The following is a 27,024-nucleotide window of genomic DNA, read 5'->3' as shown; positions in this document are numbered from 1 at the left end:
CTGGAGCTCACTTGGTAGCCCAGGCTGGCCTCGAACTCACAGCGATCCGCCTGGCTCTGCCTCCCGAGTGCTGGGATTAAAGGCGTGCGCCACCACCGCCCGGCCGTGTTTGGGGCTTTCTTATGTCACCTGTTAGCTATGTGGCCTTGAGCAAATCAGTTAACCTGGCCAAGCCTCCCATTCTTTTATCTGTAATATGGGGATAATGGTACTTGCTTGTGCTCCTCAGAGAGATTTTTTTTTTTTTTTTGATTGTGAAAGGGTTGCCAAGCTAGAGACCTGCCCAGGTGTGAGGTGTGAGTGGATTGGCCCCTCTCCTCCGGCTGCACCTACCTGCCTGGCTGGAGCAGTGAGATCAGCTGCCTCCAATTTCACAGGAAGGGCAAGTGCCAGCCTGGTGGTGGACTGGCTCCAGCCAGCTGCCCTCTCTGCTAAGGTCGTGTGGTACAGGAGCAGACCCTGTCTTTGGGAGTCTGGCCCACTCAGGTCAAGTCTTGATCTTCAGCTCTCAGATGCCAACTTTTGTTATTGGTGTGTGTGTGTGTGTGTGTGTGTGTATTTTCGAGACAGGGTTTCTCTGTGTAGCCTTAGCTGTCCTGGTACTCAACCTATAGACCAGGTTGGCCTTGAACTCAGAGATCCCTCTGTCTCTACTTCCTGAGTGCTGGGATTAAAGGTGTGTGACACCACCAACCTTGGTTTTTTTTTTTTTTTTTTTTTAGATAGAGTCTTCAGCAGGGAGGTACAGGCCAACCTCTGTGAGTTAGTTCAAGGCCAGCCTGGTCTACAGAGTGAGTTTCAGGACAGTCAGGACTTCACAGAGAAACCCTGTCTTGAAAAACCAAAGAGAGGAAGAATGATAGTCTCATTTAGATCTCATGTCGTTAGTTCGTGCTGGCCTCAAATTTGCTATGTAGGCAAGGACGACTTTGAACTTCAGCCTTTCTGCTCTCTCCGCCCAAATACTAGGATTACACCATGCCGAGCTGCAGGAGCCCACTTATGAAGATAAGGGCCTATTTTCAGGGTTTGGGGACATCTTAAGGGAGGTACAGGGCCAACCTGAATGGCCAGCTAGTTTCTGCTTCTGTTGCTTAATTTAGTGGCGTTTTGATGAGACTTCATTTAAATAAGAGATCTGCAGGCTTTACAAATAACTGTCAATCACTTCTCCTAAGGACCATTCTTGCCTCGACCTACCTCCACCCCAAGTCAGCTAGGAGTTTTCCTCACTCCCGAGTCCCAGTGGGAACAAGTCCCGCTTTTTCCTGCCAGTTTCTCAACCTCTCAAGAGTTCGGGGCTCCTGGTGTACCACGTACAGGTACTAGTGCCTGCTTCATAGGGTCAAAGTGGAGATTAGACAGATCACCTCCCCGTGGCCCCTAGCCGGGAGCTTGCCACATGCGGCCACTTAAAGAATGGGTGAGGTCTCCCACCTTAGGGGTGATAGCTATCACCCCTGCACACATGATTCACCAGTTCAGCAGTGTTTGGTCATATATACCCTGTAATCAAGGAAAAATTAGTCAAGGACAGCCCTCAGGAACTCATTCTGAAGGGATTTCCAAGCCACGTCTTGGATTTCTAAATCCCATCACCTCTTGGCTCCAGAGTCAGCCCTTCCCACCCTGTGAGGGGGCGAAACTGCCTCTCAGTGGTCCCAGGTTCCACCTGACTCCTCTGACTCTCATGTCTCCTACCCAGGATCATAGCCAGATGTTAAAATCTCAGCCTTTGGAGCCAGACTAACCTGTATTAAGATTCCAGTTTTGCTACTAACCATATGACACGAGACAGGTGATTCTTAGATGGAGGTGATTTGGTCCTCCCCTAGGGGTATTTGGCAATGTCTGAAGGTGTTTTCTGATTGTCCTAACTGGGGACAGGAGTTCTGTTGGCATTCAGTAAGTAGATTCCCAGATGCTGCAAATACCTCACTGTGCACAGTCTTTCCCAGGATAGAGAAGTATCCAGCTGGAAACACCCATGGTCCCAGGTTAAGAAGCCGTGTGTTACACTTAACTTAAACATCTGGGTTTCACTTCTCTCATCTGCAAAAGAGAACTTTGTTGGTGTTGCTTTTGTGTGTGTGTGTGTGCACACGTATGTGTATATGTGTCTGTGCACATGCATGTGTATCTGTACACATAAACATGTGTGTGTGTCTGTGTCACATGTATGTGTGTGGTGCTAGGGATGGAATCCTGGGTCTTGAACATGTTACATAAGTGCTCTACTGCTGAGCTAGACCTCCAGCCCATTCTGTTTGCTTTTCTTTTTTTTTTTTTTTCCCGAGACAGGGTTTCTCTGTGTAGCCTTGCGCCTTTCCTAGATCTCGCTCTGTAGCCCAGGCTGGCCTCACAGAACTCAAAAAGATCCGCCTGCCTCTGCCTCCCAAGTGCTGGGATTAAAGGCGTGCGCCACCACCGCCCGGCATGTTTTCATCTTAGTCTTCCTTCCTTCCTTCCTTCCTTCCTTCCTTCCTTCCTTCCTTCCTTCCTTCCTTCCTTCCTTTCTTTCTTTCTTTCTTTCTTTCTTTCTTTCTTTCTTCCTGTCTACTTTGAGGCAGGGTCTCACTGTGTAGCCCAGGCTGTCCTGGAGCTCACTATATAGACCAGGCTGACCTGAAACTCACAGAGACCCTCCTGCCTCTGCCTCCTAAATGCTGGGATTGAAGATGCATACCACTACACTTGGCTTCCCAGTCCCATTTTTTTTTAAATATGTTTTATTCATTGCTATGTCCCCAGTGGCTAGAAAAAAAAATTTTTTTTTTGGCACATAGTAGGTCCTCAGTAAACGCTGGTTGAATGAGTAAATTGTCCATCTACACTTGAGGCCCGTGTGTAGCAGCCCTAACCTACCTCTAGCAAGGACCGTTCCTCAAGTGTGTGTCTCCCACTCTGGCAGCACAGCTTCATTTACAGATGGAGGAACTGAGCTCGGTGACTCAGTCTCTCACCTGAAAGTGGCAAGGCCAGGTGCATTTGTTTCTTAAAGGACACCAAGCACCTCTCATGTCCCAATACAGAGATGACCAAGGCTCAGTCCCTCATGTTCCTCCCAGCACTCCCAGAGGGAGGAGTTACAGAAGGAGGCCAGCACCCTTGGTCCTGAAGCCTGGCACGCCTTTAATCCCAGCACTCGGGAGGCAGAGCCAGGCAGATCTCTGTGAGTTCCAGGACAGCTTAGTCTACAGAGCAAGATCCAGGACAGGAACCAAAACTACACAGAGAAACCCTGTCTCGAAAAACCAGAAAAAAAAAAAGACCGTTGGTCCCGATGGCAAGTGCCAAACAATCCCTTAGACTCCATTGTTAGATTCCAATAATGCTTCAGCTCCCAGACTTCTGGGTTCCATGTGGAATTCATTATCCAGTTTTGAGTTCCAGGCTCTTTAACCATAAATTCTTCTTGTTTTTTTTTTTTTCTTTCTTTTTTTTTTTTTCTTTTTTGGTTTTCTTTTTCTAGACAAGGGTTTCTCTGTGTAACAGCACTAACTGTCCTGGAACTAGCTCTGTAGACCAGACTCACAGAGATCCCCCTGCCTCTGCCTCCCTTTAGTCCTCTGGCTCTTCTTGGTTTTGATCCTCCCACCCTTCTCTGTCAGTGGGGGGCTCCCTAGACACCAAGCAGGGTAACGCTGCTGCCCTGTAGCACTGCTTGGAGAACGCCACACGCTGGAAGCCCAGTCCCCAGGTCTTTGGTGGCTACTTTGCCCATGTGACAGTTGAGGACCAGGGAAGGCAGGTGCAGAGCTTACGGGACACATCAGAGGATTGAGAGCTGGTCACCTTCCATCGCACGTGGCCTCCCACTCCGCTGAGGCTTCTGGCACTGATGAGCTGTGCTTTCTTCACAGAGGAAGAGCAGACTCAGGGCTTTGGGACACAGAATTAGGATGGGACACTCAGGACAAAGACATCTCTGAAGTTCAGGTTTAAGATTGAGGCCACCTTGATTGTAGTGGTGACACAGATCTTCGGTAAGAGGTCCGGGTACAGTTTGGGGTGAAAACCCTCTTCTCTGCCTTCTCTGCAGAATGGGGACTGGTAGGATATGAAGGGTTAAGTGTGGTTTTGTTAGGGAAGTCAGGCTAGGGAGGGGGAGGAGGGATGGGGAGGGCTGAGACAGTGGGCACAGCCCCAGCCCCAGCCCTCACGTTTTGCTGGCTCACCCACCCGCCTCTGCTTCTAGTTTAGCAAATAGGAGTGGGAGAAGCAGAAGAAGCTTTTTTGCTGTTGTTTTGTCTGGGAAGTTGAGTGGCCGTGCCACACCCTGAGGGAGAGGACTGCAGGGAAAAGAAACTATGTTCTCGGATCCCTAGATGCATCCGGGGTCCTCACCACACTGCCCGGTCACCCTCACAGGAATAAGAACTCTCCCGGAGCCTGGCAGTGGTGGCGCACGCCTTAAATCACTCAGGAGGCAGAGGCAGGTGAATCTCTTGAGTTTGAGGCCAGCCGGGTCTACAGAGCAAGTTCCAGGACAGCCAGGGCTACACAGAGAAACCCTGTCTCGACAACCCAAAACCCAAATAAATAACTAAATAGAAAAGAACTCTCCCAGAGTTCCAACTCAAGCTCGTGGCCCAGAACCTGCCCAGCCCTGATACCCTGGAACTCCAGGAACTGGCAGCTTAATCAATGCCCTTAGTGCCTCCTCGTAGAGTAAACGGGAAGGCACCATTGCAGATGAGGAGGGCAGGCGTGGCCAGTATAACCAGGGTTACAGGAGAGGACTAGGCAGCTGAGCAGAGGAGTCTTTGATGGAGGCTGAAGAGGCTGGGACAAGGGACCTGGGGACCAGGGTAACTATTTTGGGAGATGGTCTAGTCTGGGCCCTCCCAGAACTGGCTGGAGAGGCACATATGCTGTGGCTGAGGAGGGGAATGGAATCAGGATGGAGACCCTGCAGTAACCACCTCACTCCCCACCCCGTTCCCCTTTGCAGGCCCTTCTTGCAGCCACAAAAATCTGGAACCTGGTGTCCTGGCCATGTGATGAATGCACGTACAGCCCTGGTATCTGTTTTAAATTATCCATTAAAATAAGTACAGTCCTGGAAAAAAAGTAAGTACAGTCTCGGAATTGGTTGGGTGGGGCAAGCTGTTGAAAGGGGCTGAAGTGGAGGGATTTCAGCAGCCTCTTTTTCCAACTGTCTGGGTTCAAAGGAAAGGGGCAGGAGATGGGAGGGGCCAGCTCCTGACTTCTATTCTTGGCCTTCTCTGGGGGGACTGACTCCCAGGCTCATTGCTTAGCTCTAAAGCCCAATGCTTGGTTTCAAAGTCAGAAATACAGGGGAAGTACATAGGTAAAAAGGTCCTTGATCTTTGCCCCAAACTTGAGGGCATAAAGTAATTCCTCAGCCACCTAAGAACCCAGACAGTCCTCTGCCATCCCACTCCTGGTATACTGAAAAGAAGCCCTGAATGGACCGCCCCTGTGCGCGGGGGAGAGGTGACTCACTATTACTACGGGGGGGGGGGGGGGAGCCAGTGGTGGAAGAGGAGTGAATCACCGATGGGCCTTAGCCCTACCCCCCAATTTCCTGGCTCCGTGGCAGGGCCTGGCTCTCTCCCTCACTTTGCACCTACTTCTCCCGTCCCTCACCACTACCCTTTGCCCACCCACTCTCATTCCTTGGCTCTGCCCTTTACCCCAGAAGGCCAAGGCAAGCTTGGAGCTGAAAGAGTTGAGCAGGCAGGAACCCATACTGTGAAGCCCGAGGCCCGAAAGGGGTTGTTCTGGAGAGGGTGAGGCTTGGCAGTCCTGGCCCCTCCTCACCATACCTGCCCCCGCCCCTTTGGGTCTGGGCTGGCTCCTTTAAGAACAGTGGATCCACCCCCTGGAGAGGACGGCCTATTAGAGCCTTTGCCCGGCTGTCAGTGACTCAGTGTTCGCGGGAACGCAGCCTCAGCTTCGACACCAGCCAACCCAGATCCCGAGGTGCGCCAGCGCCCAGCCCAGATCTCCACGCCTGCCAGGAGCGAGCTTAGAGCCAGTCGCCGGCTCGCTGTGCCCCCGAGCAGCCTTCTGTCCTTCTGTCCAAGTCCCGCGCCCTTCTCGGGACCCCCTGCCCAGTGGGCAGCACTGCCACCCTGCCGGCCATGGAGACCCCGTCGCAGCGGCGCGCCACCCGCAGTGGGGCGCAGGCCAGCTCTACTCCGCTGTCGCCCACCCGGATCACCCGACTGCAGGAGAAGGAGGACCTGCAGGAGCTAAATGACCGTCTGGCGGTGTACATCGATCGCGTGCGCTCCCTGGAGACGGAGAACGCGGGGCTGCGCCTTCGCATCACGGAGTCCGAGGAGGTGGTCAGCCGAGAGGTGTCCGGCATCAAGGCGGCCTACGAGGCCGAGCTGGGGGATGCCCGCAAGACCCTCGACTCGGTGGCCAAGGAGCGCGCCCGGCTGCAGCTGGAGCTGAGCAAAGTGCGGGAGGAGTTCAAGGAGCTGAAGGCTCGGTGAGTGAGGCCAGGCCGGCACCAGAGAGGCAGAATCGCCGGTCACTGGCCATCTAGTCCCCTCCCTCCCCGGAACTGCCTCCCGCGGGTGACTGGCAGTGCCAAGGGGGAATAGTCAGACAGGACACAGAAGGGAGGGGTCCCTGCGAGAGGGTGAGGGGTACAGAGAGTAGTGGGGGTATTGGGACCGAGCAGGGTTGGTGACAGGGCCTCATTCTGTCAAGGTGGGATTTTACAGCCATTTGGAGCCTGGGGGGGATGGGCTTGGGTAAGGCAGAACTGGCTCTACCAGGTCTTGGAACTCCGGGACACCGGGGACACATCGGAATGGGTGAAAGGGTTTTTATTAGAACTTTCTTGGCAGGGTTGGCACTTTGCCAATTTTGCCCAACGTGGTTCTGAACACATGGTGTCCGGTAAAACATACCTCCCACACTGACATTGGTCCAGCGGGACGCTAGAGGGGTCACCAAGGCAGCATGGCTGTGTTAGCATGGCCTTCTCCTGGTTCCTTCTGGGAGTTAGGAATGCCGGGGACTTTCCCTCGACTCTCAGGCCCACCAGAAGCTCACCAGGAGATCTGCTCCCCCGCAGATCCCACAGCCCTTGGCCTGCCTGGCCCAGGAATGCACGGGAGGGCGGGGAGGGAGGCTGGGCACCGAGGCCAATGGCTCAGGAAATACTGTTATGCCTCCGTCTCCGGCACCCCACTCCAGGCCCTCTCTGCCTGGTGACTTCAAGGTCTGGAAGCTCTGTCCTTTCCTCCTCGGCCCAGTGGGCTGCTTTCATTTTCCTAGCCAAGCCAGACTTCACTCGGCCCATCCTCTCAACTGCTGATGTCTTGATCTGGCCTTACTAAACTGCTGGAATACAATGACATTTTTGAAATCCAGCCGTTAGGGAGCTTCAGGCTACTCCCGCCTCACCCATCCCTGCCCCACCCTACCCCACCCTACTTGACTCCACCTTCTTTCTAAAAAGGCCTCCCAAAGCCTGGGAAGTTTCAGGCCGCCCCGAGTTCTTCCTCCCAGACTCCCACTTGGTTCTGTGCTCCCGGGTCCTTTCTTCAAGCCACAGAGCGCTACAAGTGACTGCAGACACCTAAGGGGCCGGTAGCTTTGAACTCTCTTTTTTCCTTTTGCATTATCTTCTCCCCAAACTCAGCATGTATCTGTGGTTAGTCATTACTGGATCCCAGCCCTAGGTGTAAGTATGGCAAATTCATCACTTCCTCAGGTGTGAACGGAAGTTGTGTGAGCAGATGGGTCCAGCCTTTCTTTCTGCTAAAAGGAATGACCTGTCTTCCCCCCCCCCATCAGAGATATGAACAACTTATTGAGAAATATAAGAGGCAAATTCGAGGAGTTAACCAGTGAATTAATTAGTTAGTGATCTAAACTAGTTAAATCAGCCCGATCCCTGGGAAGAACTTGTGAGGCAGATCTGGGGTCAGCACTGACCGGAAACAGTGGAGTCTCTAGCGTCTTGTCCATGGAGTTGAGCCTCCTCTGCCTCCCAGTGCAGCTGTCCAGGCCTGGGACACCAGGCGGTGTGTGCACACGGAGGGTAGGGTAGGGGCCGGATGATGTGTGCACTGGGTTATATTTAGCCACCTGCCTCTGTTCTCTACTGATCCTAACTGAGGAGGAGGCGGGGCTTCCGGGAAGGGGATGGGTGGGTGGGTGTGCACACCTGGGTCCATGCGGGTGGGACGGAGTGGAGGCGAAGGGACCTGAGATGGGGTGTCTGTCCACGGTAGGAAGGCCTATGGCTGCTACTCATTCTTGTGGCTCTTGAGCTCAGGCCGAGGTAGAGAAAGGGCCTGAATGAAGTCTGGGGAGGGAGAAAGGAATTGTCCACGCCTTCCCACCAGGGCCGGGAAAGGTGACTGGTTTAATGTTTAATTAGATTTAGAGCTCAGAGTTCAGAGTCAGGCTCGGAGTCAGAGACAGCTGTTTGTGAGACCCTGGGACAGTCTTTGGCACCACCCAACTTGGGTCTCTCAACCACACCCATAGCCCCCTTCTCTTCCAGCTGGATTTTAAGTTCCAAGGGGAGGAAAAAGAAAGAAAGGAAATAAACAAGGCCCTCTTTCTCCCTCTTCTCAAGAGGTTTGGACACCTCAGCTGGGAGGAGGGGACAGCTGGTAGCTTGGGCAAGGCTCACCAGTCCCAGGCTTAGAGTTGGATAAGCCTCACTCCAGGCAGGACGGACAGCTGCAGGCCTGAGTCAGATGCGGCCCCTCCCACCCTAGTGGCTTCATGAGACACAGCAGGAGACGAGTGTAGACCACAGATAGCTTAAAAGGGAAGGAGGGGGGCCTGAATGTCTACATCTCCTGTCTTCTCCCCACAGCGTCCTGGGGTCCCTTTCCTGCCCCCCTCCTTAGGTTTATTTGAGTGCGTGTGAGAGTGTGTGCATGCACGTGTGCCACCGTGTGCATGGCAGAGCGCAGCTTGGGGAGATTGGCTCTTAATGTGGGGCTTGGGGATCGGACTCACGCCACCAGGCTTGACATCAAGCACTCCTACCCATTAAACCTCCCTGATTGTCCTTTCCTTGGAACCCCTGACAGTAATCCTAGCACTCAGGAGGCGGAGGCAGGAGGATCACCCTAAGTTTAGGTTAGGCTAGTTACAAGGTTAGTCAGGGCCCACACAAGGAGTAAGAGCCAAGCCAGACGAAAGAGAGGATGCGGGCTGTAGTTCCTGTCGCTCCTCCCACCTCACGGCCCCTTGCCTAGTGCACAGCACTCTTTTCTTTCTTCTTTGTGAGGAACAACACACATGGAGGTCAGAGGACAACGTGCAGGGTCCCTCCACTACACAGGCCCCAGGGCACCAGGCTGTCGGGCCTGGTGAAAAGGGCCCTCACTCCCTGAGACGTCTCCCAAGCCCTCAATAAGCTGCTCGTTTATTTTCCTTCAGGTCTTTACGGTTTTTATGTGCACGGGTATTTTGCCTACATTTGTGCATGTGCACCACTTGCATGGATGATGCCTGTGGAGGTCAGAGGAGGCTCAGATTCCCTGAAACAGGAGTTACAGGTGGTTGTGGGTGCCGGGAACTGAGCCTCTGCAAGAACAAGTACTCTGAACCATTGAGTTCCGTTCCCAAGGGCCACTTACAACTGCCTGTGACTCCAGCTACAGGGGATCTGATACCTTCTTCTGGTTGCCACAGGTCTGTGGGCAACCACACAACATATCGTAATCAACACACACACACACACACACACACACACACACACACACACTTTGAAATTTTTTATTTAAAAAAAAAGGCTGGTAGAATCTGGAACAGGCAGTGCATATGAAATTAGAATGGCAAAAGGACTAGGGTGTGGCTCTGTGGCACGGTGCCTACCCAGCACACCCAGGCGCTGTGTCCCGTCCCTGTCAACACACACACACACACACACACACACACACACACACACACACACACACTAGTGTATTGTTGTAGCTAAGGCTCGGTGGTAGAGCACTTGTCTAACATGCTTGGGGCTCTGTGTTCAGTCTCTAGCACTAGTCAGGTGTGGTCGCACAAGCTTGTAATTCCCAGAGCTTGAGAGGCGGAGGCAGGAGGATTATGGTGAATTCAAGGCTAGTCCGGGCTATATAGAGACCCAGAGTGTGATCTGAGTGTGCCTTCTATGAGAAACTGTTGGAGTGAGCCTGGCTCAGGAATGGGGACAATTCTAGACCCACAACACAGAAGCACCTCTTCCCCCCATAAGGCCTTCATGTTAGATGCCCCCTGAACTGGCAGGCTTCTGTGACCCCAGTGCAGAGAAGCAGGGAGATGCACTCTGTGGAGGCTGTGGTCACAAGAACCAAGTCAGAGGTTTGTCCCATACTCCGAGGGGTGAAAGGTCAGGATGTGAGCGTCTGACTTCCCAGTGGCTGTTCTATTAAACCTCTAGCATGAAAGACAGGTTGGAGCCGGGTGATGGTGGTGCATGCCTTTAATCCCAGTACTCAGGAGGCAGAGCCAGGAGGATCTCTGTGAGTTCGAGGCCAGCCTGGACTACAGAGGGAGTTCCAGGAAAGGTGCAAAGCTACACAGAGAAACCCTGTCTCGGGGGGAGGTGGGGGAGACAGTTTGGAAGTCTAACTGCAGCTTATTTCTGCTGCCTAGAGATCCTGCTCTGAGGCCAATGACATGTTTGCCTCAGTCTGTACCTGGAAAGACCCAGGACCCTGCTAAGCTCAGCATCATCAAACAGTTCAACCCTGAGAGCCTGGAGATCATGCCTTCAGTCTTGAGGCTTGGGGTAGGACTTGGCGGCCCAGGTTGGAAGGAACTTTGGAGGAACTGTTACACTGATAGAGGCAGGCGTCCTGGAGGGTACCTGGGCCCTAGGTGTCCCCGTCCACATTCTGATTATAAGGAAAGAAGGGGTACAGCTGAACAAACCTGGGGGCTGAGAAGTACTTATGGAGCCCAGGGAAACAGAAAAGCCATTCCTCACTGGGGTCCCCATTGCCTTCCCCTGGCCTCACGAGGTCAGTGGCCCTCCTGCAGGCAGCTCAATGTCTCATTGTCAAGGCTGAAGCCGGGGACAGCTGGGAGGACAACTGGGGGTAGATGCCTTCACCTACAGCTGTGCCCTCTGCTCTCCTCACACCCTCCTCCTCCTCCTCCTCCCAGCCCTGCCCAGCTCTGACAGCTGTGGCAGCTAGACGTGCGGCTGTCTGGAGACCCAGACCCTGGGCAGAGTCTTCTCCGTGCTCCCCTTCTTGGCCCCGGCCGGGAATGTACTGACGGGGTCACGGCCAAGCACTAGCATCCACGGAGACTCCACCAATCCACGGAGACACCCGAGAAGTGCAGCATCTGCTGTCTCTCAGTAAGGTGTTCCACCAAGGTGACAGATAGGGTGAGGTCACAGTTAAGACAGCTGTGGCCCTCACTGTCCGTAATTCTAGTTTACCTTTGTCTCTAAACTGCTGTGCAACCTTGAATTAATCAACTCCCGTCCCATGTTTCCCTAACAACGAAGAAAGGGAGTTAGCACAGAGCTCCAGACGTACCTGGGGTTTCAAAGTAGTTCAACGACCCATAAAGTGAGGGAAAGTCCTCTAAAGACCACATGAGAAGTCGTAAAACCAAGCACAATCAACTGGAGTAGGGTTAACAGCCAGTGCAGTTTTTTTTTTATAGAACTATTTCCCACAGCGGTGGGATTAAAACCACCAGCCTCCTTCCTGTCTCTCAAAGAGAGCTTGTTAGAAATGGTTAATTATTGTGACATTACTGTCTTGGCGCAGGCTTTGTTTCCACTGCTGCTGGGAAAATAAAGTTCATGTCAGTGTGTCTGCCTTCAGGACAACAGAAATACCTATCATGTAGCAGGGCAGAGTCTGTCCCTGAAATTGACTGACCAGTTGGGGGACTGGAAGGGAGGCTCCTGGGAAAGACAGGACTGACCTCTTCAGCTGCCAGGGTCAGCTCTCACATGCCAGGAGCCTGTGGGTGGCGCACCGTGACCTTACCTGCTCACCTGCCACTCACTGGTCTCTCCAGCCGGAAGTGGGGCTGTGAGTAGGTCTTGGCCCTTACAAATCCCTTAAGAAAAGGGACAATATTTGGGAGCAGGGGGTTCTCACTACCTTACTGTCTAGTTACAGGAGAGGAAGCCAGAATCCTGCCTGCTGAAACCAGGAATAATTCTGGCGAGGATCCATCGGGGCCCAGGTTGGGGAGCTGAGTCATGGTGGAGTACAGGGTTCAGAGTGGAAGGGAGTCCTGGAGATTCTCCAGCCAGTGAGGCAGGTGCTGAGGTGGGCTTTCCCTGAGCCAGAAGACCAGTGTCTGAGTTTGGTGGGGACACACAGAATCTCTTTAGCTCAGAGAGTTAGAAGCTGGGTAGGCCTTTGGGGTACAGTGAATGGCGGTGAGGAGGCTTTGGGAAATGGGAAGACTCCCTTTCCTCCCCGAAGAAGCTCTAAGGCTGCCACCTCTGCCAGCCGGGAGAACATGGTGCATCTTTCCAGGTGTGGCTGAGATGCAGTGAGACCCCACGATGTCCAAAGCTTTCTTCTACTTCCTCTCCTGATGGTGTGTGTGTGTGTGTGTGTGTGTGTGTGTGTGTGTGTGTGTGTCTCAGGCTCTCTTCCTGGTACAGTCAGGGTTAATAAATGTGTGTTACCCATGGAGGGCTATTAAGTCAGAGAAGTCCCTGCTGAGTGACATTTTATGAGGAATCCCTCAGGTCCCCACCCTTCCTCCCCTCAGGGCATCCTGTCCTCTTAGGCCACTCCTTCCCCTTACCTTTTCTGCTCTCTTTTGCCTGTCCCCACCCTGACATTTTATGACAATACAAGCGTGGCTTCTGGAATGATAGGCTAGCAGGATGAAGGTGAAGTTGGGCAGGGCCCTGAAGGGAAGGACTTGGTTTGTGAAGAAGCTGGTTGCCGGGTGTCTAGGACCCCTGTGCAGCGCTGGCCTCTAGCTGCGGGCTTCTCTTTTGCACAGTGCCACGTTGATACACCCAGCAGCTGTGACTCAGGCCTGGCCCCTCTCCAGGCCCACTGCCTCTGCTGGAGTGGTGTCTGAACATGTCAACAGGCTCCTATCCTGCTCTGGGCACCAGAGCCCTACCAGACTCTCCCTCCTCCTGGAATTAAGACTTGCTTTGTCTTTGGGGAGAGCAACTGAGATTCTGGCTGCTCTGGAAGTGGATCTGAGAGGCCTCAGACCCCAGGCCTGTTTAGCAGTCCACCAGAGGCATGAGGAAGCTGAGCTTTGCCAGCTGCGGGCACATGTGCCTGCGTGGGGAGGTGTGGGATACACGCTGTGGTGCTTACCATGTGCTTTTCTTCTTTCTTTCTTTTTTTTTATTTCTTGAGACAAGGTTTCTCTATGTAGTCCTGCCTGTCCTGGAACTCACTCTGTAGACCAGGCTGGCCTCGAACTCACAGAGATCCGCCTGGCTCTGCCTCCCTAGTGCTGGGATTAAAGGCGATGTTTGAAGGTGGTTAAGGGTGGTAGATTTCATTAGGCCTTTGTCCTGTTGACTGGGGTCTCCCAGGACACAGAGATTGCACCTTCTGGATGGCCTGTATCTCTATCTCTACAGCCCACTTGTGCCCTAACATCTCCATTTCTTTCTCCTCTCTTTCTTTCGAGTAATCCTCCTGCCTCATCCTCCCAGACCTTCCCTTCCCTTCTCTTTCAGTGTTGGGACTTGAACCCAGGAAATTACCCCCCCAGCCCCATGTGGTTTTCTTTGCTAGCCGTTGTCGGTTGTGAGTGCCCTGCTGGGTAGATTTTTAGTGTCTGGCCCTGGCCTCTCTTGGCTTTCTAAGTCGGAAAGTACAGAAATCAGTCGGAAGGTCAGTCTAGAAGCCCTGAGCACCTGAGCTCTAAGGTATCAAGGGACAAAGAGAAAAAGCCAAAGATCCCACAGGTAAAACCTGAGCTGACATGGAGCTCGGTGGAGGTGTAGTGAATGGGTGGGGTGGCTGTGGAGGGTTAGATACAGAACCCTTTCTCTATTTAATATGCAGTGCATACATCATCCATGTCTACATAATTAAGATAACACTGCGTTGTTATTGGAAAAAAAAAAAAAACAGAGCCTGGGAATGTAGCTTGCGAGAATTTAAGGGTTTGGATTTGATCCACAGCACCCCATAAACCACATGTCATTCCCAGCACTTGGAAGGTGGAGGAGGCAGGAGGACCAGGAATTTAAGGTCATCCCTTGACGACTTAGCAAATTCGAGGCAGCTTAGGAACCTGAGACCCTGTCATGAATAAAAATAAAAAAGTAAATAAACCAGCAAGGGTCCAGGTCGCGCAGGGGCTGGGGCAGGGTCCGGCCGGAAGTTAGCCAGGTCGGGGCTGCAGCCCAGGGGGATCTGGGAGCAGCGCCTCCCGACCCTGCCCAGCCACAGGGGTCACTGGATCTTTCCGGAGCTCGCAGGGGCGCGAGGCCTCCCTCGCTCTCTCTGGTCCAGCTATGGGGAACGCCGAGGGCCGGTGAGGCTGGCTGCGGGCGGCGGGGCGCGGGCCGTTGCGACGTCCCCTCCTGCTCCTTATTTTTAGCCGGGTGCAGCGTCTGAGCGGCTGGTCCCTCCCCCCAGGACAGGGGAGGAAATGCAGGCCACTCCCTCCGGGCCTAGGCTGTTGCTCCCGGCAACCGGGCCAAACAGGCCGCGCGCGGCTTCCATATCTGGCGTCTGAGGTGGCCGGGGAGGATGACTCAGTGGGCGGGTCAGCGCCTGGCCCTGTGCCCATCCCGTCCCGCTGCCACTGCCGTCTGTCTTCCGTAAAGCAGCCCGGGGACCCCAGCTGCGCCCCCCACCCCACCCCACCCCGCTTCTCACTCACCTTGTTCTTGGCGGCTCTGCCCCCCTCCCCCACGCCCCTCTCTGAGCCAGGATTGCCCATTGGGATGAGTTAAACCGGATACCCAGCCCTTCTGGCCCCTGGAGGCAGCGGGGGATGCCACCGCTCCTTTGCTCACGCAGAGCACTCTCGTGACACCAGGCCTGGAACAGGACACAGGCAGGCAGGTCCCCCTGGCCTTGAGAGCACTGGACAACTTCCCATCCCCTGCCCTGGTATTGTGGACATGAGTCACCCGAGGAGCCCAGGTTCCTATCCCTTTCCAGCTCCCCTGGTCGGCCCCACCCAGGCCTCCTACCAACCCAGCACAAACCCAGCTTTCCCACTACCACGCCCAGTGGGCTGGCGCTGGACCTCAGCGGAGGGAGCTGCAGAGGCCTAGTCCTGGAGCTGCAGAGGCCTAGTCCTGTCCCGGTGTCTGGCCTGCCCAGGCGGAGGCCCCTCCTCTCCTAGGAAGGAACTAGGATTTGGTAGAGGACAGCCATGGAACTCAAAATTTTTTTCTCTCTTTTGTTAATCTGTTTTAAATAACATCACATAATTCTGTTACGGTGTTATTTAAACATGTAAATTGTGTTGTTATCCATAAAATATGCTTTCTTTTTCTTTTTTTTTCTTTTTTTCTTTCTTTTTGAGACAGGGTTTTTCTGTGTAGCCCTGGCTGTCCTGGAACTCAGAGATCCACCTGCCTCTCTCTTCCTCCAAGTGAGTGCTTGTATTAACGGTGTGCTCCACCACCCAGTTCTTCTCCCGCCACCCCCACCCCCACCCCCACCTAGGGGAATAGTACCTCACTCTGTAGTCCTGGCCGGCCTGGAACTCTCTAGGTGTACCAAGATGGCCTTGTGGCCTTGAACTCACTGCAATCCCGGCCTCTGATTCCCAAGTGCTGTGAACTAAAGTTGTATACCACCATGCCAGGCTTAAAACATGGCTTTAAAAGGAAAAAAAAAATTGTTTTAATTCAAAAAAGAGAGAGGGAGATATTAGCTGAGCCGTGATGGCACACGAATCCCAGCCTTTGGAGGCAGACAGATCTCTGAGTTCGAGGCCAGCCTTGTCTCTAGAGTGAGCTCCAGGACAGCCAGAGCTACATGGAGAAACCCTGTCTCAAAAAAATACAAAAGACGCCAGTCGGTGGTGGCGCACGCCTTTAATCCTAGCACTCGGGAGGCAGAGCCAGGCGTGAGTTCGAGGCCAGCCTGGGCTACCAAGTGAGTTCCAGGAAAGGCGCAAAGCTACACAGAGAAGCCCTGTCTCGAAAAACCAAAAAAAAAAAAAAAAAAAAAAGAGATTAGAGAAGGGTGTGGGTTCTGGCCCCTTCCCCCCACACTTCTTAGGGTGTGCTGTGGTTCTCCTTCTTCATCTGCTGAGCTCCAAGGGTCTGAGTCATGAGCTCATGGGTGATAGTGGTTTTGCTTCTTCCCCCAGACGGGGCTCCCCATGCCTGACAAAGAAAACCACAAAAGCTCTTCCCTGATTCCATCTGCTTGAGGTTCCCTCAGCTACAGGGTGTGTCTTAGTCCTTTGATGGAGTCTCTCCGGTGCTGGGTAAGCGCTGGAGGGAAAGGGAAATAGTCCCTTGGTTTCATGGAAGGCATGTGCTGGATCGGTACAGAGAGGAACTCAAACCCTGCTTTCTGCAGGGCCCTGGCTGGGGCTCCGGCTCTCGCTGCCTTCCTTTTCTGTAATGGCGCCCGTCTCCGAGGGCAGCCGTGAAGATTAGCCGAGTTACTACTGTCATGGTTAGAGCAGTACCCGGCATACAGTAAGGTCACTAATGTATTTGCTGCCTCAGTCCTGTGCTACCCAACAGTGTTTCTGTCGGTGGCGGGCCACATATGATGAGGGTCCCCAAAACTATCATCTTGTGTGAGCACACCGTGATATTTGCATAATGATGAAACTAATAACTCCTTACAACACAACCCATTGTTATATGACACATGGCTATATTATCCTAAAAACCCAACCCTGTGCCTATCAGACCGTACACTTCTGGAGGATGGGACCATTGCACCACGTCCCAGTACAGCCAAGGACAAGGGGAACCCTGGGAATTCCCCCTCTAGTGTCCAAGGAGGCTGGACTAGGAAGTGGCCTTGAGGAATGTTCAGGAAGCATCCTCAGGCCCATCAGGGATGGATTTGTTGAGTGGGATCTGCTTTCTTCCCTCTCCTGGCTTATTTCTTCATGCTCTCTACACCTGTGCCTTAGGAGGGCCGTGAGGTAGAGGGAGAAAGTCTGAGCTCAGCAAGCATGGATTAGAACGCTGCCCCTGCAGCTGGCTGCCATCTACCCTGCGCCTCAGTCTCCTCATCTCTGAAAGGAGGAGGCTGGGTGACTCTGAGCTGGTTCTCTAAACTCTGAGTTCCCCTACATCACCAGCAGCAGCCCGTCATGTGGCCTTCAGGGCGGCGAGGCCCCTCTGGGAAGCCCCCGCCAGCCTTGGAGCTGGCTCAGGGAGCTCGGATTCTCTGTCTGCAGCCTGCTTCGCCTGTGGCTTTTCTTCATTTTCTTTCCTCCCCTGCAGCTGCCTCAGCTTCGGAAAAGTTCTGAAGTCATGGAAAGTTGGGGCTGTGCTTCGCGCCAGGGCTGGGCCGGATGGCAGCCAAAACCTGAGCTGGGTTTTGACTTTATTTTTAGCTTTTCGTGCTAAGATGGAGGAGGAGAAATAGTCTCTGGTTCTGGAAGGGCCTCTGCAGGAGAAAGACACTATTGCATTAAATAATTAGTTTGGCATTGTGGATGGAGCCAGCAGCACACTGCCTGGGGGACTTCATACTCTTCCCAGACCCTCTTTCCCCTCCCAGACCAGTAGAGCCTAGGTGGAGGGCGTGACTCTGAAATGTCCTGCGTGGCTCCTCCTTCTGCAGCGTCCCCAGGTCTAGCCTTTTCTCTCTGGCTCCAGGGTGAACTGCTGGGTCTGTTATTGCTTAGCAATTTTGTGGCAGGAGAGAAATGTTGGCAGGGCTGCTCTTCCTGGAGTGGGTCCCCAGCCACATTTGCCCATCTTTTTCCTTTTTAATCTTGGGGGATAGATGACGCCATGCGAATGAGTGCTGGCCTAGTGGAGGCAGGGGTGGAGGTCAAGGAGGTTCTCCTTTCACCTGGTTTGAAACATGGTTTCTTGTTTGCTACTGCATAATCAGGGTAACTGAGCTGCAAGCTTCCAGGGGTGTTCTCCCAGCCTCCCATCTCCCCACGGAAATGCTGGGGTTCCATACTCGCTTTAAGTGGCTGACATCCAAACAGTTCCTCAGCCCCTGGTGTTCCTGCTGCTGTGGCAGGCTCCAGCTGAGAACTGATGCTTCAGATGGCTGCCAGCCACAGACCCTTGGGTCTTCTCTGGGTTTACTGCTCCCCTCCCTCTTTGGTACTTGGGAAGGGATTATGTCTGGAAAGTTCTCAGGCTTTCCAGAGATTTTCAGGAAATTAGGGCCTCTCTGCTTCTCTCGCTCACTAGCAGAAAGAATCAGGAATGTGGGGGAGGCAGAGACAGCCCCGGGTGCTAGAGTCTTGCTAAAGCTAGGATGTAGCTCCAGACTGGAACCCCATGGACCTGGGATCCAAGGATCCACATCTGGAGTGAGAAGGGCTTAGCCTTCTGTCAGGGCTCTGATGGAGCAGGCTAGCCCTCTGCCCTGCCAGGATCAGGGGTCTTAAGATTAAGTCCCAAGAAAGGAAAAGTCTAATACTGTGCCTCCTTGTCCTTGTCCCTGGCTTCCCTAGCCAGACTTTCTTTTCTCTTTTTTTTTTTTTTTTTTTTTTTTTTTTTTTTTTTTTTTTTGGTTTTTCGAGACAGGGTTTCTCTGTGTAGCTTTGCGCCTTTCCTGGGACTCACTTGGTAGCCCAGGCTGGCCTCGAACTCACAGAGATCCGCCTGGCTCTGCCTCCCAAGTGCTGGGATTAAAGGCGTGCGCCACCACCGCCCGGCAAGACTTTCTTTTCTCAAAGTCCCGCATGAGCAAAAGGGTTTAGACCAGTTTGAAACTCAAACTGAGAGGTGCTGGGGCTTTGGGGGGGTGTGGGGTGTGGCCAAGAACCGCCTAGTCTGTTTGCTCGGGGGAGGGAAGCTAGCTGAATGGGGAGCCGGGTGGAGTCCAGGGGAGGAAAAGGTTAAGGCCCTGTGTGGGAAGGGGTGGGAGACAAAGGTGCCCTGTCTGTTGTAGAGGGAATGGGAGGGGGGAGAGCGCCAGGCATTTATATCATGAGATCTAGCTTTGCCCTTGGCCCCAGGCACGTTCCTGGGCCCTGAGTCATGGGAAGGGTACAGAAGCAAGAAGGGGCTTCTGGGAAATCTTAGGGAGGTAAGGGCCCAGAAGCTCGCGGATGCAAGCAGACCTATGTAAGGATGCCCTCTTCTGACCGTTGGGAGGACCACAGAGAGGTCCTGTCCTAGCCAAATGGGATCCTGACACTGACTCTTCTCTTTCCTAGCAATACCAAGAAGGAGGGAGACTTGCTGGCTGCCCAGGCCCGGCTCAAGGACCTGGAGGCTCTTCTCAACTCCAAGGAAGCCGCCCTGAGCACTGCTCTCAGTGAGAAGCGCACACTAGAGGGCGAGCTCCATGATCTGCGGGGGCAGGTAGCCAAGGTAGGCCTTCCTGTGACCCCAGTGACCCAACCTGATGAGTGCATACTGACTCTTCCTCCTTAGCCTGCCCTTGGGAGGTGTCTGGTCTGACCTGTCAGTCCCAAGGCCATTCACCTGTCTAGCATCACTTAGCCGGTCCAGACCATTGCTCATCCTTCTTTGGCCGTCAAGGAGCCATAGCACGGTGACCTTAGAGCATGGCTCTGGGTCCCTCCCCTCCTGTCTCCTCTAGACGGCCTAACCTCTTCAGAGGAGAGCTGTCCACCGAGGCCATAATAGAGGCCTGATGGCTAATTATACCTAGGTGTGGGTCAGTGCTGCTTTGTGTGTGCAGTGTCCATATCTTTCAAGGCACTCCTCTCTGGTCCTCTGATTTCTCATCTTACCCGAGAGGGAGCAGGGCCACAGAAGCCAGTGACGCGGTTTCATGGTCTTGCCTGCCTAGAGTAGGCCAGGCCTGGAGCCCATGACAAGCTGGCACCCCGAGCTGTTTTCCTTCCGGGTCTCTTTCTCACCCCCATGGCACCATGAAACCCAGGAGCAACAGCTGGCTGACTCCAGAGCCCAAGCTGGGCCCCTCCCTGCCCAGCTCTTCCAGGCCTGCTGAGGGGCCGGCACTTTGGATGGCTCGGCTTGTGCTTCCTGCCAGAACAACTTGCAGGGATCTGGTCTCTCCCTCTGTCACGTGGGCTCTAGGGATAGAACTTAGGTTCTGCCCTGAGGATGGCAAGCACCTCTCCCTGATGAACCTTCTTCCCACCGGCCCTCATCCGGAACTTCTTAGGGCCATGGCTACCACGAGTCGTTACTGTGAGAATGTGGACATTTTCCCCCTAACGGGCATCGAAGGCCTTCACTGCCTCTAGACCCGTTCTCCCTGGGGACAGCTATCACTCGGCTTCTTTGGCATGTCCCGAGCACCCTCTCCATGACCTGGACTTTCTTCCTCTCAGCTTGAGGCAGCCCTAGGTGAGGCTAAGAAGCAACTTCAGGATGAGATGCTGCGGCGAGTGGATGCTGAGAACAGGCTGCAGACCCTGAAGGAGGAACTGGACTTCCAGAAGAACATTTACAGTGAGGTGAGCACCACGCTGATGGGCCTGAGGGCTGATGAGCGACAGCTGGACATCGAGCTAGGGGTCAGGGGTCACCTGTATGCCAAGCACACCAGCCTGAAGCCCTGTACTCGTGGTGTGCACCCAGCTCCCAGGCTGATGGAAGGCTGCCCATGGCCTGTAGGGTTAAGGCAAGACTGGGAGCCAGGGCTTCTGGGTCTCAGCTTCTAAAGAACCATTCTGATGTGCATTCCTGCCTCTTGAACCCTTTCAGGAGCTGCGTGAGACCAAGCGCAGGCACGAGACCCGGCTTGTGGAGATCGATAACGGGAAGCAGCGTGAGTTTGAGAGCCGGCTGGCGGATGCCTTGCAAGAGCTGCGGGCCCAGCATGAGGACCAGGTGGAACAGTATAAGAAGGAGCTAGAGAAGACATACTCTGCCAAGGTGCTGGCCTCACCCCATCCTCTCCCCTGGTGCTTCCCTAGCAGCCTATCCTACCCATGTTGGGCGTGCCTTGGGTGGACAGTAGCGGGGAGCTTGAGCCAGGACCTGAGGCTGCCGTGGTGACACCGTCCTCAGGTCCCTAGCTCTATCCCTCCAGATCCCTGTTCTAACAGCGTCCGCTCCCCGCAGCTGGATAATGCCAGGCAGTCTGCCGAGAGAAACAGCAACCTCGTGGGGGCTGCCCATGAGGAGCTCCAGCAGTCTCGCATCCGCATCGACAGCCTCTCGGCCCAGCTCAGCCAGCTCCAGAAGCAGGTGATGCCCCGTTTACCCTTTCCACCAGGGCACTGGGCTGAGCAGAAGCCCACGGGAAGAGGGGGAGTGGAGGGGAAGAGGGAGCCGGGACTACACACTGTGTCTGGAGTCTGACGCCTGCCTGGGTTTCCAGTACCCCCTTAGCCGGCCTTGATCCTCGCGCCTCTGGTTTACCGTTTGTGTATGAGAGGCTTCTTCCTGTTGATTTTGTGCCTGCTGGGGATTGAACCCGGGGCCTGGTGCATGGTAAACAGGTACTTTATCCCTGAGTTACATTCCTAGCCTCATTTCCTATTTGAAAATGGAGATTACCTTTGGCTGGGCTTATAGCTTAGTTGGTAGAGTGTTTGTTTATCATGCATGAAGCCCTGGCTCTGTCCCCAGCACGGCATAGAACCTGGCGTAGTGGTCCATGCCTTTCCTCCCAGGCTGAAGTATCAGAGATTCAGGGTCATCCTCAACTATATAGCAAGTTTGAGACCAGCCTAGACTACATGAGACCCTGTCTCAAAAAAAGAAAAGAAGGCCAGGTGGTGGGAGTGCATGCCTTTAATCCCAGCACTCAGGAGGCAGAGGCAGGCGAATCTCTGAGTTCAAGGCCAGCCTGGGCTACAAAGCAAGTTCCAGGACAGCCAGGGATTCACAAAGAAACCCTGTCAAAAAAGCCAGGTGGTGATGACACACAATTTTAATCCCAGCACTTGGGAGGCATAAAGAGGTGGATCCCTGTGAGTTCAAGGCCAGCCTGGTTGGGAAACAAAACAAAACAAAACAGAGCAAAACAACAACAAAACCCAAACCCAAACCAAACAAAAAAATAAAAAAGAAATCCTTAAAATAAAATTTAAAAAAAGGATGGAAAATGGTAAACATTATTGTCCTCCCTGTTCACAGATCAGTCCTAACACACTGTGAAATATTATTTTAGATGGTGTGCTATTTGTGACAAGAGATTTCAGTTAGATGTTAGGAAGAGCTTCCTAGCCACTGGATACAGCCATGGTGTTTTTGTTTTTATTTATTTATTTATTTTTATTTTATGAACTTTAGTGTTTTGCCTGCATGTGTGTCTGTGTGGTGAGGGTGTCAGGTCTCCTGGAACTGGAGTTACAGACAGTTGTGTGTTGCCCTGTGGTTGTTAGGAATTGAACCCAGGTCCTCTGGAAGAACAGTCAGTGCTCTTAACCGCTGAGCCATCTCTCCAGCCCGGGCCATGGTGTTTCTAATAAGCGCCTCCAGATCCTGAGTGCCCCTCCCTCTTCATTATTTGTGGCCCTTGCCTTTCCCACCCACCCCAGTTGGCAGCCAAGGAGGCAAAGCTGCGTGACCTGGAGGACTCGCTGGCCCGGGAGCGGGATACTAGCCGGCGGCTGCTGGCTGAAAAAGAGCGAGAGATGGCCGAGATGCGGGCGAGGATGCAGCAGCAGCTGGATGAGTACCAGGAACTGCTGGACATCAAGCTGGCCCTGGACATGGAGATCCATGCCTATCGAAAGCTGCTGGAGGGCGAGGAGGAGAGGTGAGCCAGGAGGGTCAAGAGAGGTTGGCGGGAGCCTCAGGCCGGCAGCTACCATGACTAACCCCCACCTTGTCTCCACCTTCTTAGGCTGCGCCTGTCCCCCAGCCCTACCTCGCAGCGCAGCCGCGGCCGCACCTCCTCTCACTCGTCCCAATCGCAGGGCGGGGGCAGCGTCACCAAAAAGCGCAAGCTGGAGTCTGCCGAGAGCCGGAGCAGCTTCTCACAGCATGCTCGCACTAGCGGGCGTGTGGCGGTGGAGGAAGTGGACGAGGAGGGAAAGTTTGTGCGCCTGCGCAACAAGTCCAACGAGGTGGGCCTCTGGATGGGGGTCTCGCATCCAATGGCCGGGAGACGCTGGTTCTCACGGAGCATCGTCTCTCTGTCTGGGAATTTGGAGTATGTGGCAGTCCCTACATCTCTAAATTGTTGGGGAGATGAAAGACACCAGTGTGTGTGTGTCACAGCAGCCACATACGACCCTCGAGGGATAGATAGGCTGTTAGCGGGTCTGAGTGCTGGAGATGGTGGGGCAGGCCTGCCTTTTTTCTGTTTCCTTTCTTTTGAGATGGGGCCTCAGCCTCCAGAGTAGCTGGGACTACAGGTGTGCACGGTGGCACCTAGCCTGCCTACCTGGGCTCTTGCGTGAGATAAGCCAAGGACCAGGTTGAGCCTCCCCGTCTTCCGCCCTCCCCCTCCGGCAGGACCAGTCCATGGGCAACTGGCAGATCAAGCGTCAGAATGGTGATGATCCCTTGATGACCTATCGCTTCCCACCAAAGTTCACTCTAAAGGCCGGGCAGGTGGTGACGGTGAGTGGAAGGCTGTTCGGGACCCAGGAGTGGGGAAGTTGGCCCCTGGACAGGACATTAAGAATAAGCACCCTTCTTAAACTGTCTTTTTCCAGATCTGGGCTGCAGGCGCTGGGGCCACCCATAGCCCCCCGACTGACTTGGTGTGGAAGGCGCAGAATACCTGGGGCTGTGGGAATAGTCTTCGCACCGCTCTCATCAACTCCACTGGAGAAGTGAGTATGATACAGCGGGCCTATACTCTTGCTGGAGTAGGCGCCCCCTGGTGGCCATAATGGGAGCCAGCCACCCCCGACCCAATGCAACCTGCATTTAGGACCACTTTCCTGAGCCCAAGACCAGTAAGCGAGCTAGAAGTCTCCCCAGTAGGATGATGGGTCGAAGTCAGCCAGTAAACGTTGCTAGCCACGAACTCTAGGCTAAAGAACACTGAGCTCCCGATGGTGTCCTTCCTGCATGTGTCTATAAGCACATTCCTGAACGCCAGCATCAGAGGTCGGGGCAGTTAAAGAGCAGAGCCTGGGACGGGTCCAGGTGGGAAGGTTCTGGGAAAGAACTGTGGGTAGACAGGCTGACTCTCCGACCTGGGCCTGTGTCCACAGGAAGTGGCCATGCGCAAGCTGGTGCGCTCCGTGACCGTGGTTGAGGACGATGAGGACGAGGATGGAGATGATCTGCTCCATCACCACCACGTGAGTGGCAGCCGCCGCTGAGACCCAGCCCACATGGGTAGCCCTACCAGCCTAGGGCAGCTCCCCCACCTCCATGCCAAAGTCTTTTCATTAAAGAATGTTTTGGAATGCCACTCGCTGCCCTGGCCTTTCTTCTCTCTCCTCCCTCTGCCTTGCACAGGGAACACAGGTGTCTGGTAAGGAAGGGAGCGGGACCTATCTGATTCCATGGACCATTCCACGGTGGCAGTGGACAGGATCTGGATTTGTCTCCGGGGAAGGGGATGGGAGGACAGAGATGCCCCCGGCGCTGCCTCTCTTCCCCACTCCCATTGCATGCATCCTTCTCTTGTCTCTTCCTCTCTGTTGCATGCTTCTCTCGTGTTTCCCTGACTTCCCGCAACATTGCTTTCTCTCATTCCTATCCCCCCACAATTAAAAATCTCCATCTTTGGTCTCCCTCCCAATTCCCCTGCGAGTTTCTAGGATTCAGGAGAGAGTGAGAGCCACGCCTCTCCATCTCAAAGCCTTCCTGGCCATTTCCCCCTATCAGGTCCTTCCTCCCAGCCACAGGCCTCCCAAGTCCCTATTCACTCTGGCTGTCTGGGTACAGATGCCACCTTCCTGCCCAATGGCCAGGAAGCTCCAGGAGCCCAGAGCCTGGGTGCTGGTCCCGAGCAGTCAGTCCCAGGCACGCTGTGCCTCCTGAGCCTTATCTCCCTTCCCAGGGCTCCCACTGCAGCAGCTCGGGGGACCCCGCCGAGTACAACCTGCGCTCTCGCACCGTGCTGTGTGGGACTTGTGGGCAGCCTGCGGAAAAGGCCGCCAGTGGCTCAGGAGCCCAGGTGGGCGGATCCATCTCCTCTGGCTCTTCTGCCTCCAGTGTCACAGTCACCCGAAGCTACCGCAGTGTGGGGGGCAGTGGGGGTGGCAGCTTCGGGGACAGCCTAGTCACCCGCTCCTACCTCCTGGGCAGCTCCAGTCCCCGGACCCAGGTGAGTCACCTCTTTGCCTCTACCCTACAGCAGGACACTGCTCACCCAACAGCGGCAGGGCAGGGCAGCCCAGGGGGTGGGACCCTCCCCCTTGCAGCCCCCCCTTGCGCCCTGCCCCTCCTGTCTGAACCCCAGACTGGAGGGCGGGGCCAGGGCCAGAGTGTGAGGGTTGGGGAGACACCCCCCCCCCCTTGGGGGTCAGGGAGGGAGAGGAAGGGCCAGCCACTGTGCTCACACCTGCCTTCTCTTCTCTCTTAGAGCTCCCAGAACTGCAGCATCATGTAATCTGGGCCCTGCCAGGCAGGGGTGGGGTCAGGGGCCACCTGCTCCCTCCTCACCTCATGCCCACCTCCTGCTCTGCACCTTATGGGAGCAGGCCTGAAGCCAAAGAAAAATTTATTCCCTGCCTTTGGGTTTTTTTTTCTTCTATTTTTTTTTTCTAAGAGAAGTTATTTTCTACAGTGGTTTTATACTGAAGGAAAAACACAACCAAAAAAAAAAAGTCTCTATCTCAATCCTAAGTCCTTCCCCTTCTTTCCCGTATCTGCCTTAAAACCAAAGGGCTGCTTCTCCCAGGAGGCCAGCCAGGGAAAGGACTGCTTTTATAGAGTCTAGTTTTTGTCCTGCTGCCTTGGCCTTGCGCTCATCCCAGGACCCCGTGACATGGTGCCTGAGAGGCAGGTGTGGAGTTCTCTTCACCAGCTTCCTCCAGACAGCTGGCCCAGTGCCGTGCCGGCTGCAGAGAAGCGGGGTGCAGAGGGGATGGCCGAGAGGTCAGGCCCCTCCTGGGTCCACTACACTTGGCTGAGGCTCCTCTGCCTGCCTCACCCTCTTCCTGCCCCATCCCCCGCAGCCTGGGGTCAGTGGGTTCTCCCAGGCCCCGCCCCTCCGCCATGCTTGCTTTTTCTATATTTTATTTAGACAAGGGATGGAAATGAGGTGGAAGGAGAAGGGGAGGTCAGTTGGAGCCCACCTTTCCCAGCTTTACAGCCTGGTGGGCCCTGTCCCGTCGCTGGAGGGCGAAACCAAGTGGGGTGTCGGGAAGAGTGAGAAAGGGAGGCTGCTGGAAAGGCTGAGGGCCTGCTGGGGCCCTGCCGCAGGGGAGTAGAGCGTGTGGTGATTGATGGGGACGGTAAACACTAAGGAGCCCTTCACCCCATTTCCCATCGGCACCTCTGCTCTCCCTCCAAATCAATACACTAGTTGTTTCCATCCTGGATGCTGTGGTGTCTCTTTGTTGGGTGTCACGTGGTGTTCCGAGGGGCAGACACATGCACACACAGGTGCCACAAGCCACCACATAGTCAACGCTACCCAGCCTCCCCCTCATCTAGGGCCACAGGAAGATGTGAAGATGCATGTTGGGTCCTGGAGGGGACTTCTCTGAAGACTGGTACGTGGGTGGGAAGGAGAGGCATTTCCTTCCTCACCCTCATCTGCCCAGCACTGATCCAGCACCTTCTAAATGGGGCCCTCAAGTGTGAATCAGCAGACACAGGGACACATTTGCAGGGCAACGTGGCTGGGTAGGGAGCAGCAAAGCATCCCTTGCGAAAGGCCACACCTGTAGTCCCAACACTCTGGATGCCGTGATTGCCTTGGTAGTCTGAGATACTCTCACAGGAAAAAAACAAAAACAAAAAGCCAGGTGTGACTCACACCTGTAATCTCAGGACCCTGGAGACAGAGGCGGGAGGATTGCTACAAGTTCCAGGCCAGCCTGGTCTACATAGTGAGTTCCAGGCCATCTAGGAACTCTGTCACAAAAAGGAGGGGGAAAAAAAGGAAAAGGCTG

At 54.3% G+C, this 27,024-nt stretch overlaps 1 protein-coding gene across 3 annotated transcripts; it reads left to right on the top strand.

Moving 5' to 3' along the window:
• The first annotated feature begins 4,954 nt into the window (after positions 1 to 4,954).
• Lmna (lamin A/C) lies at positions 4,955 to 26,446 on the top strand. Of its 3 annotated transcripts, XM_076574432.1 has the most exons (13): positions 4,960 to 5,073; positions 5,832 to 6,466; positions 19,264 to 19,420; positions 20,374 to 20,499; positions 20,750 to 20,920; positions 21,110 to 21,235; positions 22,534 to 22,754; positions 22,842 to 23,064; positions 23,456 to 23,563; positions 23,659 to 23,778; positions 24,166 to 24,255; positions 24,963 to 25,229; positions 25,488 to 26,446. In XM_076574432.1, exons 2-13 carry the CDS (start codon positions 6,111 to 6,113, stop codon positions 25,512 to 25,514), a joined length of 1,992 nt encoding a protein of 663 aa, XP_076430547.1. In that variant the 5' UTR covers positions 4,960 to 5,073; positions 5,832 to 6,110; the 3' UTR covers positions 25,515 to 26,446. The 3 variants fall into 3 exon arrangements, with proteins under 3 accessions (XP_006976438.1, XP_076430547.1, XP_015850736.1); XM_006976376.4 differs by having other exon boundaries at positions 4,955 to 6,466; XM_015995250.3 differs by lacking the exons at positions 4,960 to 5,073; positions 5,832 to 6,466 and adding an exon at positions 14,332 to 14,454.
• Positions 26,447 to 27,024: the final 578 nt, after the last annotated feature.

Source organism: Peromyscus maniculatus, chromosome 6, assembly GCF_049852395.1.
Source record: "Peromyscus maniculatus bairdii isolate BWxNUB_F1_BW_parent chromosome 6, HU_Pman_BW_mat_3.1, whole genome shotgun sequence".
In the NCBI taxonomy this organism is placed as follows: Eukaryota; Metazoa; Chordata; class Mammalia; order Rodentia; family Cricetidae; genus Peromyscus; species Peromyscus maniculatus.
Note: the sequence above shows the minus strand (reverse complement) of the source record. Positions and strands in the feature narration are given on the sequence as shown.

Excerpts from the sequence above, each read along its gene's own strand:
- Lmna (XM_006976376.4), top strand. The coding sequence starts at position 6,111 with ATGGAGACCCCGTCGCAGCGGCGCGCCACCCGCAGTGGGGCGCAGGCC. Across the intron at positions 20,921-21,109 it reads AGAAGACATACTCTGCCAAG|CTGGATAATGCCAGGCAGTC; the intron begins GTGCTGGCCTCA and ends CGCTCCCCGCAG. Across the intron at positions 23,065-23,455 it reads TGCGCAACAAGTCCAACGAG|GACCAGTCCATGGGCAACTG; the intron begins GTGGGCCTCTGG and ends CCCCTCCGGCAG.